At 41.1% G+C, this 17820-nt stretch overlaps 1 protein-coding gene across 3 annotated transcripts in view; it reads left to right on the top strand.

Moving 5' to 3' along the window:
* Positions 1-14038, top strand: part of LOC129701679 (E3 ubiquitin-protein ligase TRIM8-like) — a 55796-nt gene extending 41758 nt beyond the window's left edge. For 2 of the 3 annotated variants that reach the window (XM_055643024.1, XM_055643023.1), the window contains exon 9: positions 1420-2419. In XM_055643024.1, the coding sequence (XP_055498999.1) occupies positions 1420-2327 (908 nt within the window). In that variant the 3' untranslated portion in view covers positions 2328-2419. Of the gene's footprint in view, positions 1-1419; positions 2420-7012; positions 7089-9620; positions 9680-13624 lie in introns of those variants that run through there. The other variant, XM_055643025.1, reaches the window with a different exon arrangement.
* The last annotated feature ends 3782 nt before the right edge of the window (positions 14039-17820 follow it).

Raw genomic sequence — 17820 nt, 5'->3', positions numbered from 1 at the left:
CACTGATGCAGCAGCAAGATTTATCAAAAATAGAGATAATTCTGAATGGCAGAAGGCAATGGCTTTGGTCATGGGTGTTCATAAATACAGTTCACATAAGAAAATGTATTTGCATGACAGTAAATGTGAACGTGATATCATGAAACAATGTCAGAAATAAAAACAATACATAAAATTATCAACGTCACAGTAAAGAAATCAAATAACTGGAACCAAAGACTTAAATTGATAGAAGCAAATTGTAGGAAAATATCTTAGAAAAGATATCTAAGAAAATTGATCACCTGTTCACTCTAGTTCTATGTTATCCATGCAGACAGCACCCGATGTCAGGATCAACAAAGGGCTCCGGTGCTGTGAGGCAGAAGCTCTACCAGCTGCACCACTGTGCCGTCCTATGTTGTTTTGTGCACTTCTGAATTCACAATTCCAATCCATCCCTTTATGTCATATTCAGCACCATGCGTGAATTCACTCCTTTCCACTTTCTATAGTGAACACTCCTTCTGCAACTCCTTGGTTCACTCATCACTTCCACCCAATGCGCTCCCTCCCCAAGCTTGCTGGAGCTTCCGATTATGAATCACTTTAAGTCTCTTCCCATTCCCATATCAACCTTTATGCCCTTGGTCTCTTCCATTGTGAGAGTGAGGCCACATGCAAACTGGAGGAACAGCCACATGGGTAGCTTACAACCCAACAGTATGAAGAATGAATTTCAAGTATTCCCTTCTACCTCCCTTCTCCATTGCACCTCCTCATTTCAGTGCATACACATTTCTCCCACCATCTCCCAAACCCCAGTCTCCCTGCTCCTTTCCTCTCCCAATTTCCTTTTTAACCACAATTTTTCCCTTCCACCTGTCCTCTTCTCCTATATCCCTCTCTCTGGCTTTACATTTCATTCTTACTCTTCCTTCTTTATCTGACACCCTTTTGTCTCCTTTTCATCTCTAGACTTTATGACATGCTCCACCCTTATGGCAATCACCTCCATATATCCACCAGATCACGTGCCAGGCTTTGTCCCAGCTCAGCTGCTCTTTTCCAGCTTTGAAGAATGCTCCTGACCCGAAATGCCATCTGCCCATTCCCTCCACAGATGCTGCCTGACCTGTTGAAATCCTCCAGCACTTTGTTTTTTGCTCAAGGTTTTAGCATCTGCAGTTTCTTATGGGCCCTGAAAGTTACCCTGGGAGTACAATGGGTGGAACAGATTGTTGCAGTGATCTGTTATGATTTGCATGTCATCCCTTCAACTTGAACACGTTGAACCGTGCCTACTGTTGCCATCGATAGTTTTATCATCATCACACCAAATGCAATTTGATTAATTCTATTCTCTAGATTGAAGCAACTGCTAAATCCAGAGCTCATCAAAGGGTATAACTTCATGGTTGTCTCTTCCCACCTCCACAGATGTGCCAGTCCGATTAGTGCTGGAGAAGCCAGCTAGATCAAGCATGAAGATAACTACCAGAGGAGTTCAAGAGTCATCACGGTCCCCTGTGCTGCAGGAGCGTTCAATGCAACTGGCCACCTCAGAACAGGCAGTTGTGGCACAGTTGGTGGAGGAGACAGTATCCAGACCATCTGCAAGGCTACGTAGGTGTCACCAGATGCAAGTTGTAATGCCACAGGATCTGCTTGATCTGAATATTCAGGCTCTGTTCTTGGGGCTACAAGAGGCTAAGAATGCAATCAGTGGGGACCTACAAGCTGCCGTGGCTGATCTCGAAGCCCACATGCATGCGAATTTCACTGATATGCATGGAGCTGAACCATTTAATGTGGCAAAGCTGCAAGCTACAAACCAGTCTGGTGCAACGGACATGCATGCAACCATTCTTGCAGAACTGCATAATGTTTTGCAGGCTGGAATGACAGACCATTTGAGTGCCCTAAAGATTGGGCTTGCAGAGATCCAAAAAGCACTTCAGGTGGACATGGCCAATATATGGAATACTATCCATAGTGGCCTGAAGCAGATCAATACAAATCTGCAAGACATGCACACAGCATTGCAAAAAAGCTTAGGTGGAATTAGTGAGGATATTAGTTCCATGGTTAGCCTTGTAACTGAGGAGGTTTTGGAACAAGCTTACTGCTCCAGTCAGTTCATTGCAGAAACTAACTTTTCATATTCCGAGATGGAAAGTAATCCATATTCAGGAGTTAGTGGCTTTGAAGTTCCAATTCTTAGGGATCTTTGCCTTTCTGCAGAAGATATATACACAGCCCATCCTTCCACTAGTAGTGCCAGAATTAGCACCAGACCAGTGGAGATAGTTACATTTGCGGAGAAGCAGTACATGGCCAATATGTGATGAAGGAATAAAATTTCTGGTTCATTATCCTTAAAAACACTTACCATCATATTAAAATTTACTTCTCACGTTTTCCCTTTTCTTGTGCTGTGATTTTATTGTGGTGAGGTGATGTTTGAGTGTAGCAAAAAAACTGAAAAAGTCATTGACAAAAATATATAAAGAAAACTTTAGTTTTAGTTAACAATCATTTTTATATCTGTATCTAGCTTGGACAATGGAATGATGCTAAAATATAGTGTACTTATCCTTCATACAATGTGTTTTTTTTTAAGGCACAATGAGATGTTGCCTAACAGGTCACTTTGATGGAAATGTGGCAAATTGCAATGGGCGTGTTTACATACTACTGACCAGGGTAACTTTTCTGGGATCATTCTAATTTACATCTTTTAGCCAGCTCAGGGGCATACCTCTGGGTTATTTGAGCAGTCTACATTTATTCAAAATCGTTCCTAGTTGAATTGAAATTGTCCAATTCATCGCTCTACAATTATGCTCTCTCCTGGAGATGTGAAGCCAATTGAGATTTAAACTGGCACTGGATACAAAAATGTCCCTTGTCCCTCCATTTATTAGCCTCAATATTTATTTGAACACATAAAATGCTTTACATCCCATGACCTGAATCTTAATCACAGATTCTACTAAAATCTAACTAATGTGCCCCAGACACTCCTATAATCAGACTTAAGGGGATTAAGTCCAGAATCAAACTGTATACCTCATATAAATTGTTGATACTTCTTTGGTAAACCTAAATCCCAAACACTGCATGCAAATGATTTTCGGCGCTGGCCAGTGCAATTGGATGTGTGTGCTGCCTCTTCTTCTGGTTTCCCCAGCAGATATGAAAATTATCAGTGTTCTACCAATTTAGATTTGCAGAGTGGTCTGCTTTTGACATGTTGAAATTTAGATTAGTTCAAGGGTCAAGGGAGTCAGGTGTGATAATTTTTTATCAAATTGGCATTTGATGTTAACTGGAAAATATTAACTGAAATTCTTTTACATATTCATAATGATTAGCGTAAATTATCAATGAGTAACATTTCCTAAAACTTAGAGCCATTTAATGTGATTTGAAAAATGTGAACTAACATTCTGGGCATTAAAAACTACCAAAAGGAAAGATAAAGTATCATCTGGTTATGACTAATGAAATTAAGATAATGTATCCCCATCCATGTTGAAAGCAAATGAAAGGACAAGGAAACAGGCAGTGACAAATAACCTTATCTCACTTTTTCAGTTTTGATGAAGTGGCCTTGACCTGAAACATGAAACTCTTTCCCCACAGACGTAACATGGCCTGTTAAATGCAGTCAGCTTTTTCTATCTTAATTTCATGTTTCCACCATTTTATATTTATGCCTAGAAATTATATTTTTTTAATGTACGACTGCATTTTTATTTTGCTTCTAATTGGAAATTTTACTGTACAAAATCTTATTACCTTGTTCGTATTAATTGCGAATGATTCCACCAAGAGCCCAAGGCCTAAGATGGCACCTGTCTGTAGCGACATGTAGTTGCAAGCAGGACAAGGTTGATGCTGGCATTGGAGGGCTGCAGTTTGAAAGAGATATTGGGTAGGCTGTGTTTATGCTCACTAGGACTTGGAAGGCTGTAGTGTGATCTTATAGAGGTTTGTAAAATTATATTGTGAATAAATAGGTTCGATAGTCTGGAACTAAAGGGACAGGTCTAAGGTGAGAGGTGAGAAATTGAAAGGGGTATGATATTACACAGAAGGTGATGAATATATGGCAGGGGAAATCTCTCCAGAGATGCTGCCTGTCCCGCTGAGTTACTCCAGCTTTTTGCATCTATCTTCAATATATGGTAGGAGTTGTCAGTGAAGATGATGAAGGCAGATACAACTACAATGTTTATAAGGCATTTTAGGATGTGTGTAGAGGAGTGTAGAGCAGACACCTAATGCAGGCAGATGGGATTAGTGTAGGAGGGAGTCATAGTTGGCTTAAGGTAGGTGGTCCTGAATGACCTGTTTTTGAGCTGTCTTTCAATAATGTTATGATTTCCATGAAATGACAACGTGAGCAATTAAAAAAAAAATCAATAAGCTAATAAATGATCTTTTTTTTGCAATACTTATTGATTAATGAGGTATATATCATATGTCATGGGAAGAAGCCATTTGACCATTCAAATCTATGCTGGCTCACAATGAAACAATCCATAGGTCCCGTTCCCTCACTTATTTCCCTGTTGGCAATTCTCTCTCATTTGTTGGCCAACTCCTCCAGATTCTCCTGGCCCATGTCTACACTAGGACCAATTTGTAGTGAATAGGTCAGATTCACACCTGGGTTTTCTGGACCTGGGCAACAGAACCACCAAACACTATGCAACCAATTTATTCCTTATGTTGGGTGCAAAGACAGCATGGCACTGCAAAGCAGGTCCAAACTGGAAGGTCCAAGGCCATGACTTGCATTGGTATCACCTGGAGGTACTATCAGCATAATTACTGGTTCACAGTATTATTGAACTGTTTGTTTGACTATTAGATTATTATCAATGACTTTGTCTCACTGGCAAACATCTGACGTTAAGTCCTGGAAAACAGGTGCAGCAGGGAATCCTGTTAAATTGGGGGAGTACTATGCACAGCACCATTTTTAAAAACTTTTAATTAAAAAAAAAAAACAGCTTACCTTTTGTTGTAGAACTCCAAGCTTCTGCAGAACCCTAATGTTACTGGACTCTGCAATTATCCATTTTCATAGCTGGAATGAAAAACTGGCATTTCAGCATTCACTAATGCTGGAGAAATCTGTTCTCGATGGCCAACAGATTCTTCTGAAAGTTTCTTCAATCTGGTATTAGGTTAATTTCTCAAACCGATCTCATTTTATTGTGTAACAAACAAACCTTTTTTTCACAAGCTCAACAAGGATTAATTTCTACCTCATTTTCTTAAACCCAAAGCAAAAGAACATGCCACTGCAATAATTATATTTTTCAACCTCACTAGTGACTTCTTAGATCTTAGTGGCTGAGTCTACTGATGCAATGCTGAAGTTTGCTGAGCAATTCATGATAAACTCTTATTGACCGATCATTGTGTAGAATGTGCTTGAACACATTTCTGATAACTGGTTAAACAGCCTATTTTAACACAGTACTTTCCTAATGACATTTAAATGTAAATCATAACCACTGAATTGGTTGAATTGGAGTCATCTACAGTAGCTGGGAAATGGCTGCACAGTTTAGTTTCACTAAAATCAAATTGAGACAAATCACCATTTGTTTAAGATTGAGGGATAAATGACAGACAGAATCTAGATATCTTTGAACCCTTGCTGCTTTGGAATTTTATAGTCATGTAAAACATTTGAACATCTTACCTTTTGGTTGCATTTCTCGTAGTCAATCCAGGTCAGGACTATCATAGTGAATGGTGGGGCCCTGGGGACTGTCAGGGAGGAGAAGGATCTAGGAATGCAGGTACACAGGTCCCTGAAAGTGTCATCGCAGTTAGCTCAAGTGGTTAAGAAGACTCATCGTACGTTAGCCTCCCCAACAGTCAGGATATTGAGTATAGATGTTGAGATGTTATAGTTATACGCGGCTGAGGCCACATTTGGAACATTGTTTTCAGTTTTGGTCACCTTGCTATAGGAAGGATATCTTTAAGCTGAAAATAATGCAGAGAAGATTTATAAGGATGTTGTCTGGACTTGAGGGCCTGAGTTATAAGGAGGCGAGGACTTTATTCCTCGAAGCACAGGAGGATGAGGTGTATAAAATCATAAGGAGGATAGATATGGTGAATGCACAATGTATTTTACCTCAAAGTATGAGAATTAAGAACTAGGGGACATGGGTTTAAGGTGGAAGGGGAAAGATTTAATTGTATCCTGAGAGGCAGCTTTTTCACTCAGAGGGTGATGGGTTTTTGGAACAAGCTGCCAGAGAGGAGGTAGCTGAGCCAGGTATTATACCATTTAAGATATTTGGACAGGTACATGGATAGGAATGTTTTAGAGGGATATGGGCCAAACGCAGGCTGGTGGGACTAGCGTAGATGGGACATTTTGGTCAGCATGGACAAGTTTGGCATATTTCCATGCTATATGCCTCTATATGAATAAGCTGAAGAACATATTTTCAGAATGCCATTAGAAATGTATCCTCAGCCACATGTCTAGACGTTTGGCTTTATAGTGGCTCTGCATTGATATTTTCTTTGGATTTTCAGGAAAATTTAGTACAATGTGAAGGTGTTTGTATATTACATGTTTAGCACTGACAACCAGGGATGGACTTATTCATACCCAATAAATGCAGCAGCCCCTTGGAATGAGCCATCCATCCTGAAAATTAGTGCACTCTCACCCCTCTGTGATTCAATAGCAGGTCATGAGCTGGAAGTATCAGGCATAACAGAAACAATGCTAACCCATCATGTAATTTAATCTTGATCTTCAGGAAGGTATTTAATGGGAATCAGAAGCAGATATTTGCAAATGTTTATTGGAGATACACTGATAATTTTCCTGACAAAAATGCACATATTCTGACCAGTATCAGCACCAATGATTTAAATGTTGTAATATTTGTAATTAAACTGGTAGAAAATATGGTAGTAAAGAGTAAATTCCTGTACCAATAGTAAATGATAAATGAAATTGTTAAAAATCTTTTTATGAAAGCTATGTCACAGGAAGTAATGCAGGAGAGGTTTCGATTGGAAGACTACTATGCAGAGGATCATATAATGGAACACACGTAAGTAAAAATGCACGTTACTTTTGCAAATCACTCTATACAAATATCAAAGGGTAATTGTGGTTTTAACACATTTCTCGTTGAATTTGTGTGTGTGGAGCGGTAAGCAAGCGTGGGCCTGAGGTTTGTTATATGAGTAAAGTCATAGAGTCATACAGCGTAGACCCTTTGGCCTATGTGGCCCACAACGATCAACATGTCCCATCTTCGCTGGTCCCACCTGCCTGTGTTTGGCCCATATTCCTCTAAACCTGTCTTATTCATATAAGGTAAGGTTATAAAATATGGAGTAAGAATGCTTTTAATACTGGTCACATACTTAAATTGTGTTAAACACAATTTCAAACAAGTTTAAACTTGTAATATCTCACTGATTGAACAAAATATTTTACACTGCATGGAGATAATCCTCGACATGCTGATTTTCATGATGGGTACATTGGCAGAAGCAATGACATTTATCCATATCCAGAATTTGCTTGAATAGTTGCTGCCAGACTTTTTTATATTCACTGTAATGGTGAAGAAAGGGAGTTCCAAGATTTTCACCCAACAATGTTGAACATAGAGTGATATATATCCCTCAGGTGCTTGCTATGTGGAGTTTGCATGTTCTCCCTATAACCACGTGAGTTTCCTTCGGATGCTTCGGTTTCTTCCCAGATCCCAAAGATGTGCGGGTTTACAGGTTACTTAGCCTCTGTTAATTGCCCCAAGTGTGCTGGGAGTAAAAGTGAAAGTGGGATAACATAGAATTTTTTGTGAACGGGTGATCATTGGTCGATGTAGACTCGATGGGCCAAAGGGCCTGTTTCTACGCTGTATCTTTTAATCAATCAATTCAAAGTCAAAATGCTGAGCCATTTAGAAAGGAACAAAGACAGAGCTACTCCCATGCACCTGCTCGCTTTGCCCTGGGGTGTAATGATCACAGGTTTGTAATGTGCTTGGTATGGTGCTGAACATTTTTCAGGCAGTGTTGCCAACTACTTATTGTAGAGGTGTATTTTCAGGTAAGAGGATGAAGTATCTTGATGGTAGATAAACGCAAAATGCTGGAGTAACTCAGCATGTTGCCTGTCCCGCTGAGTTACTCCAGCATTTTGTGTCTATCTGCAATTTAAACCAGCATCTGCAGTTCCTTCCGACACAAGTATCTTTGATGGTGTCTATCTTCTTGAATGAAGTGCAAATTATACTCGTCCTAGCAGTGAATGGGCATTCCTTCACTCTCATGCTATGTGCGAAGTAGGTGCATCAAGAATATCATAGATGTAGGCAACGGAGGTTCTGTGGTGGCAGAGAATTACTCTGCAGAATAAGAAACCTACTTGTTTGCAAAAAAAAAGATTAAATATATTTTTTATTCCTTTTAAAGAGTTACAGAATGCCTGCTCGATTCAATTACAAATTGTTATTCACTGCTTTACCACTAACAATTAAATATTAATTGTTACATATTCATAAATTGTTATAATATTTATAAATTAAATATTTTGCTTTGTTACTATCAAATCCTCAGCTCCCTCCCATTGAAAGGAGTCAGGCAGGATACCCCTTTTGGTTCTTTCTTTTTGCAAGAAGGAATGACAAACAAGTGCACAACAATCACAGTGATTTCCACACCAGAACATGTATTTTCGTCCTGTTAATAAGGAACAGAGCTTATAGATAATGTGGTTTAAAAATAACATTATCACTATCTATTGCTATCTAACTGCCACTGGCCTGAACTTGCATTCCACCTAGTCAACTGTTCACAGGTATACTAAGCATATCATAAAACATTATTTGCTTTAAGTTAATTAATATATTTTTCCACACAAATGTAATGACATTTGGATGCCAAGGGCACAGCATTATTCCTGAGTAGCCAGAGTTACGTGTTGTCTTGTTCACCCACATTACTTATGTCAAAGAGAAAGTAATGTATTAACAATGTGTGAAAATATTTGTGATTGAATCAAAGAGACATGGCAAACTCCCCCATGGCCATAACCTGACATTGTCCTACCTCCAACAACCTTGACATTTAGTGTTTTCTCCTCAAGAAGCTTCTAACATTGAATTATTTATAGGATATTTTGTGGATTGCAAGTAAAGATGTGAATAATGGAAACTTCCAGGTGAAGGTTAGAGGTCTGTGGCATTATATTTCCCCACAGATGATAGTAAGTATGTGGTTATCAAAATGGAAGTGACTGTATTAGTGACTAAGAAGGAACTGCAGATGCTTGAAAATCGAAGGTACGCAAAAATGCTGGAGAAACTCCAAGCGGGTGCAGCTGAGTTTCTCCAGCATTTCTGTGTACCTTGTATTAGTGACTATCTGTTTTTTTTTTCTGAGGACCTCCTTTCACTTATCTGCTGCAGCGTTCTTTCTTCTCCATCAGCTTGGTGTTGAGAACTGAAACTGACCTTGAGAATTAGTACTCCAACATCTTACTCTGTGCTCTGTGACAAAATATATGTAGTTATATATTACAAAGTCGTCATTTAAATTCCTAATATTAATCCTTTTTTTTAATTAAGGAGAAGCGAAGACACTGAATCCACCATCTCCGCTGCAGATAACCTTGTGTATTATGCAGGTAGGCTTGAAAAATGTCAATAGCCCTGTTCTCTACTCAGGTTCCCAAATATATTGACTAAGGAGAAAAGAAGACGGTAGTTCATTCAAATTCCTATGAGTTCAGACCACTGAGATGCCTTCACTTGTGAACTAAACACGCTCTTTTATCACTGAGAATAGGCAATCAATACTCCCTGGTCAAAGTTGTAAGAGGTGAGCCTGCGACGCATCAGGAAGGGGATATAGACTCCTTGACTTTCCATCAATTGGGGTTGAAAAAAGGACCCAGAATAGTTGAACTTTTCCTTTGCTGCCACAGCTAAATTGGAAATCAATGATGCAGGAAATCATCAATACACGGTGACCACACTCGCACAGCATCCTGAGATACCTGAGTGGTGTCATCAAAGTGATTATGATGTTGTTGAATTGCTGTAAAAACCCACTGGATGCACAAATATAATTTGGTGGCCTACCTGGATCAGAGAATTTGGCTATTCAACCTTGAAAGGCAATAAATGTGAGATAGAAATTGCAGAATTCATTGTTATAGAATTCTACATTCGTTGAAGTAGTGACATTAGAGTTTGGTTTAAATAAGCAAAAAAGTAAATGTCAGAAAAATCTTTGTGTGAAGAGTGGTCTTCATGTATAGTGACTCGCTGAGCATGTTAGTGGCAACAAAAAGCCCCAGAATTGTCAGGTGCTGTCAGTAGAACCACAAACCCTACAAATGTTCAGCGAAAGATGCTCCAAATGATTGTTCTCATCCAAAACTAGATTGTGATTTTACACCTTTTGTCCCTTATCTGAGATCTGAAAAAGCTTGGTAATCACTTTTGATTAGTAGTCATTGGTCTTACAGCCCTATCATTTATTAAATACATCAGAATAAAATTGCTATATTATTTCGTTTTGCAATGATTCCTGTTTATGGTGAATGTTGGCAACGATACAGATTTGGAAACTATCTTGTCAAAAATTACTGGATTAATTTTACTTCTCCAACCATTACAATCTCTGTGTGATATTGTCATAAATGCTTTCCTTCTAAGGTTAATCTTGATCCAATTACACCAAAGAGCCAATGTTTCAAAAACATTTTAGAGAATGTACAGAATTGCAAAAAAATAAACAGGCCATTCAACTCTTATGTCCAAACTATTAATATAAAAATAAAATACTGCAGTTGCAAGAAATCTGAATAGAACTTGAAAATGCAAAAAATAAAAGGTATAAAATACTCCAAAAGGAAAAGAGAATTTAACATAAATGATTCAAAATGCTCATCCAAAAGATGCTGAACAATTAATGACTGTAATTAATAGAGAATTTATTTCATGCTTGAATTAGCCATTGAATTAATATATTCTGCTCTTTGCTATGGATTTAACAAGAACATAATGGTTATGAATAGAGTGACTTACAGAGACACATGTAGTTCAGGCCTGAAATAAAAATGAAACAGCATCTGCATAGAGAGAAATGGCTAATATTTTAGTGTTAGGTCTATGAGAATTCTGTCAGTCCTGATAATGCCGTTTCCCTGTATCATTCTTTGTCACTCTCTCTTTCTTTCAACATAAACTGTTTTTACTTCAAGATTCAAGATTCACGATTCAAGAGACCTTTATTGTCACATGCTCCAATTGGTACAGTGAAATTTGGGGTCACCATCCAGCCATACGAATAAAAAAACAACAAAACACGATAGTATTTTAACCTAAACATCCCCTGCACAGCGGAATTAAAGTTTCCCACTGTGAGGGAAGGCCCAAAGTTCAGTCATCCTCCTCTTTGATGTTCTTTGATGTTCACCCGTGTCACTGCTAGGGGTGGCCCGATGCTCAGGCCCTCTCGCCGGGATGATGGAACTCCGATGTCGGAACGGGAGAACAACCTCAGCGGCTTGGACCTCCGAATCGGCCACTTCCTACCGGAGTCAGCGGCTTCCGAAGTCCACAGGCCGCGCTGAGCGGAGACCCACGCTGTCGGCCCTTGGCAAAGGGCCCCAGGGCACCGCAATGTTGAAGTCGGCGCCGCCCGCGCTGGAAACTCTTCAAACCAGCAGGCCCGTCATTCTGGAGCTTCAACGGCGATCCCAGGTGAGGCATCGCCCGCTCCATGATGTATCCAGCGCTGCGCAGCCACTGCTGGAGCTCTGGTCCCGTCCCTGGCAGGAAAGGCCACTCCAATCCAGGTGGTAGGCTGCGAGGAGGGGGGCGAGGACGCGACTCGGAGAATAGTCGCATCCTCGCCAGGAGGCGACTGGGAAATGGTTTCCCCCTTACCCTACCCCCCTCCCCCACATAGAAAAGCTAAAGAAACCTCCTCAAAATACTTTTAACAAAATAAAAAAAATTTAAAAGATGGAAAAGACGGACAATTACTTCAAGCTATTTCAGAATTTTATTTCAAATTTGGACGTTGTTTCTCTCTATGAGCCATTTAATTCATGAAACACTCGTTTCCTTGTGAGCAAGCAAGCAAAATATATAACATTTTCTTTTCCTCATTTGTTCAATGGTTAATTCAAGCAAAAATTAATTCTCCATTAATTGCAGTCATTATTTTTTCAGCACTGCTTGAGACATGTGGAGAAGTTATATTTTCTCTTCCCTTCGTGGCAGTTTACCCCATTCATTTTGGGGTTTTTTTTGCATGCTGCGTGCATTGTTCCAAATACATAACTCTAACAACAGGTCCTACTCTTTAGAAATATATCTTTCTGTGTTACAGTTTAAGTTTTATGGAACCCTGTTTCCAAATTTAAAATAATTTAAAAAACTAAATTTTTAATGCAACTTGATATTTTATGGGTAAATTCTGCAGGCACATGCATTATTTCTTTTAAACACACTGAAATCTATCATTGCTTGTTCAGTTAAATAGATTTTTTAAAGTCTATGGATCAAGATGCACTTCATCTATACAAGTATTTACACAACCAGTTGAATAAAACAATGTCCTTGTTCCAAATTTGTTACAGATGTTTTTTTCTTAGGTGGGCTAAGTTTTTAAGAAAAGGGTGAGAGGCCAGATTGCATGATTTCAGGGGTAAATCATTCTGAAATATGCATTTTCAGTCTAAAACATTTCCTGCACTGCTGGGTTTATTAGGAACAATTCCAGTGTAATCAAAGGACCTGGAGTTCTGTCACTTTAAAACAGTATGTTAAGCTTCAATGTTTCAAGATTTCAACCTCAGTTTATTAAGGTACAGTGAAGTTTGAGTTACCACACAGCCATACTAAGTGAAAAGCAACAATTCACACAACCACACAAAAGTTAACATAAACATCCATCACTGTGGATTCCACATTCCTCACTGTGATGGAAGGCAATAAAATTCAATCTTCTTCCTCTTGTTCTCCCGCGGTTGGGGCAGTCAAATCATCCGCAGTCGGGGTGATCAAAGTTCCCGCAGCCGATGATCGAAGTTGGGGTGATCGAAACCCCCGCGTCGGGGCGGTTGAAACTCTCTCCACAGCATGGAGCTCCCGAGCCGGCCTCTTCTTACCAGAGAACGCGGGCTTCACGATGTTAAAGTCCACATGGCGGTTGGAGCTTCAATTCCTGGCAAAGGGATCGCAAGCTCCGCGATGTTAAACTCCCGCAGACTCCCTTGGCTTGGAGCACCCGCCGGTCTCCAGGAAAGGCCGCTAACTCCATGATGTTAGGCCGCAGTGGGGATGGAGATATGATACGGGAAAAAAATCACATCTGCGTTGAGGTAAGATATTGAAAAAAACTTCCCCAACCCCCACCCCTCCCAACATAAAACAAACCAAGGAAGGAATACTAAAACATACTTTTTAACACATACTAAAAATAACAAAAAGAAGAAAGGACAGACAGACTGTTGGCGAGGCAGCCACCGCTGGTGGCGCCACCCGGTGTGATTTGCTTTATATCTGAAGATGTTTACATGTGTTTTAATGCAGAATCCTTTTAATTAAAACAGAGTTTGAAGAGGAAGGAGGTGAAATGCCTTACGTGATGGAAGATTCACTGGATGAGGAGTACCTGGATGTTTTGTATATGAGAAAGCGAAGAGACAAATTTTCTACAAAATCTGTATAATTATTAAGATAATACTGAGCAATGAAAGACAAAAACTAATTCTCAATAAACTAAACTCAGCTGTATACTGCCCTACGCAGGTACATGACATTTATTAGCCACAAACAATTTTTGCATTTTCCTATGCACATGTGTTGTTATTCCAGACTTAGTTTCATCTGTTCTTTATGTTCTGGAAATTTTTTCACAGATGTACCTTTTGCAAAATTCTTCCACCCATCTCTATTTGTTTTGTTTCAAATCTATTAATTTAGCCAACAATAAAACCTCTTCTGATGGTAATTTAGGTGACACACGACTGATAATAATTTGAATGCAATTTGTTGTTGGACAATTTTGTATAACAATTTCCTCTTGGTAATCTGCTCAGATACACTGAATATTGTCAAGTCAAGTCAAGAGAGTTTATTGTCTTGTGGCCCAGATAGGACAATGAAATTCTTGCTTGCTGCAGCACAACAGAATATTGTAGGCATCAATACAGATCAGATCAGTGTGTCCATATGGACACATATATATGGAATATGGAATATATACACACACACATAAATAAACAGATAAAGTGCAATAGGCTGTTATAGTTCAGAGTTTGTTTGAAGTTGTGTTTAATAGTCTGATGGCTGTGGGGAAGTAGTTGTTCCTGAACCTGGATGTTGCAGATTTCAGGCTTCTGTACCTTCTACCTGATGGCAGCAGAGAGATGAGTGTGTGGCCAGGATGGTGTGGGTCCTTGATGATGCTGGCAGTCTGTTTGAGGCAGCGACTGCGATAGAACCCCTCGATGGTAGGGAGGTCAGAGCCAATGATGGACTGGGCAGTGTTTACAACTTTTTGCAGCCTTTTCTGCTCCTGGACGCTCAGGTTACCATACCAAGCTACGATGCAACCGGTCAGCATGCTTTCTACTGTGCACCTATAGAAGTTTGAGAGTCTTCCTTGATATACCAACTCTCCGTAATCTTCACAGGAAGTAGAGGCACTGATGTGCTTTCTTTATGATTGCATCAGTGTTCTGGGACCAGGAGAGATCTTCGGAAATATGCACGCCCAGGAATTTGAAGTTCTTGACCCTTTCCACCATCGACCCATTGATATAAACGGGACTGTGGATCCCCATTCTACCCCTTCCAAAATCCACAATCAGTTCCTTGGTTTTGCTAATGTTGAGAGCCAGGTTATTGTGCTGGCACCATTTGGTCAATCGGTCGATCTCGCTTCTATACTGTGACTCGTCCCCATCAGTGATTTGTCCCATAACAGTGGTGTTGTCGGCGAACTTGATGATGGAGTTCGCACTATGTCTGGCTATGCAGTCATGAGTATAGAGTGAGTACAGCAGGGGGCTGAGCTCGCTGCCTTGAGGTGCTCCCGTGCTAATTGTGATCGAGGATGACACATTTCCACCAATACGGTAGACTGTTGTTTGAGAATGAGGAAGTCAAAGATCCAGTTGCAGAGGGATGTGCAGAGACCTAGATCTGAGAGCTTGGTAACCAGCTTGGTGGTTGATGATGGTATTTAATGTCGAGCTGTAGTCAATGAATAACAGCCTGACATATGAGTTTTTGTTGGTCCAGAGCCAATGAGATCGCATCCACTATTGATCTGTTGTGGCGGCAAGCGAACTGAAGTAGGTCCCGGTTTTTGTCAAGGTATGAGTTAATTTGCGCCATGATCAGTCTCTCAAAGCACTTAATCACCACAGACGTTAGTGCCACTGGTCGATAGTCATTGAGGCACGTTACCTTGCTCTTCTTGGGCACCGGTATTATTGATGCCCTTTTAAAGCAGATGGGAACCTCAGACCTCAGGTTGAAAATGTCCGTAAAAACTCCAGTCAGTTGGTCTGCACAGGTTTTTAAAACAGGCCCGGTCCAGACACTTTCCGAGGGTTCACCCCTCTGAAGGATCTTCTGATGTCGACCTCTGTGACTGTAACCGAAATACCATCACGACGAATGGGGGCTCGGAAAGGCATGCGTAAAACGTCAGGGAGTGATGCTTGGCTGACATTTGAGCTGCCTCCTGATTTCGCCTTATAGGAGGTGATTGCATTCAAGCCCCGCCACAGTTGCCGATCATCTGTCTCATCCTCAGGCTTGGAGCAGAAGTCCCTTTTGGTCTTTTTGATGGCCTTACCAAGGTTGTATCTGGATTTCTTGTAGATCTCTGTATCTCCAGACCCGAATGCCCGGGATCTGGTCTTCAGAAGAATGCGGATCTCATGGTTCATCCAAGGCTTCTGGTTAGGAAACATTCAGAAGGTTTTATTGGGATGCAGTCCTCCACGCATTTCTTTATGAAATCTGTAGCGACTGTGGCGTATTCATTCAGGTCCGTTGCCAAGTCCCTGAACATTGCCCAGTCTACAAACGCCAAAGAGTCCTGGAGTAGTGCCCGGGGGCTTTGTTGAAGTCCCCAGCTAAGGTGGTAAATGCCTCACGGTAAGGCGTCTGGTGCTCGTTGACCACGGCGTGCAGCTCCTCCAGTGCCTGATGGAGGGATGTCTGCCTGGGGTGGGATGTAGACCGATGTCAGGATGATGGAGGAGAATTCCCTCGGTAGGTAGAAGGGACGACACTTCACCGCCAGATGTTCGAGGTGTGAAGAGCAGGAGTTGGATAGGACTACCACGTTTGAGCACCATGCAAAGTTGACCATGGGGCAGACGCCCCCTCCTCTCCCTTCCCAGATGCCTGCATATGGTCCATACGGTGGCTGGAGAACCCTTCAGGCTGGATCGCTGAGTCCGGGGAGCTGGGGGTGAGCCATGTCTCTGTGAAAGAACAGAGCATTCCCTCAGCTCCCTTTGGTAAAGCAGCCTTATCATTAAGTCATCCACTCTGTTTTCTAGCGACTGTACGTTGGCCAGTAGGATAGTAGGGAGAGGGGGCCGAAGTCCCCTATGCTTTAGTCTTACATGTAGTCCTCCCCGATGGCCACCATCAGACCCTGATGTTTTCCATACTCCATTAAGCCCTCCTCGGTGTTTAAAGGTACAGTACTTGCATGTCCCCGTGAGGTCGGGGATTCATCCGAGATTGGGAATTCCCTTACAGTCGGCACCTCCAGCTCCGTTGCTGCTGGGAGATCCTGCCTGATGGCCTCGATTCCTGACTCCATGAATGCCTCCCTGGTGTTTACAGGTACATTACTTACTGTACCTGCGTGCCTCCATGAGGTCGGGGATTCCCCTCCGTTCGGGGATTGCCTTACCGTCGCTATCTTCTGGACTTTGCATTTAAATGCGTTAGCAGCTCGCTACTTACATCATTGATTTCTGCAGATGCTTTGATACAGGTGAGCTCAGAAATATCATATTTGAAGATTTTCTGTTGCGCCGCTGACAAAATGTCGTCGCAGGTAGGCGCCATCTTGTGTGCTTTCTGATAATAGCTCGTTTTAAACCATTTTGTGGTGTTACTTTTGCGAAACTGTTGTGAATGAAGTAGAAGAAGCAATCTTGCCTCGGTCCCTACGATTAGCAAAAGTTCTTCATGCCCGTTTATCTGGTTTGCCACTTTGTAAAACAGCTCAGAGTCATTTATGAAATATTCCACTAGAGGCCAGTATGTTACGTTACTATCAGCTCAGGCACAGTTAACTACGAATACAGTGCTTCCTGGTTTTCCTCATAGACAATGGACTGTCGAGGTATTCAAACATGAAATGTGAGAATAACTGTGACTGTAATGTTTTGCATCCTTTGAAAAATGAGACCAGCCGGTTCCGAGTGTGAGTCACCCTTGTGTCCTGAGGCAATGACATTATTCCCACATACCATCCCTTGTGAAACATTGGGGTGACACCAGAGATTAGAGAGTGCAACCTGGGACAATAACAGAAACATAGAAACAGAAAATAGGTGCAGGAGTAGGCCATTCAGCCCTTTGAGCCAGCACCGCCATTCAATATGATCATGGCTGACCATCCAAAATCAGTACCCTGTTCTTGCCTTATCCACATATATTTTGATTCAGTTAACCCTAAGAGCAAAATCTCTCTCGAAAACATCCAGTGAATCAGCCTCCACTGCCTTCTGTGGCAGAGAATTCCACAGATTCACAACTCTCTGGA

The sequence above is a fragment of the Leucoraja erinacea genome, chromosome 11 (genome assembly GCF_028641065.1).
Source record: "Leucoraja erinacea ecotype New England chromosome 11, Leri_hhj_1, whole genome shotgun sequence".
In the NCBI taxonomy this organism is placed as follows: Eukaryota; Metazoa; Chordata; class Chondrichthyes; order Rajiformes; family Rajidae; genus Leucoraja; species Leucoraja erinaceus.
This window is presented reverse-complemented; position numbering and strand designations above follow the sequence as displayed.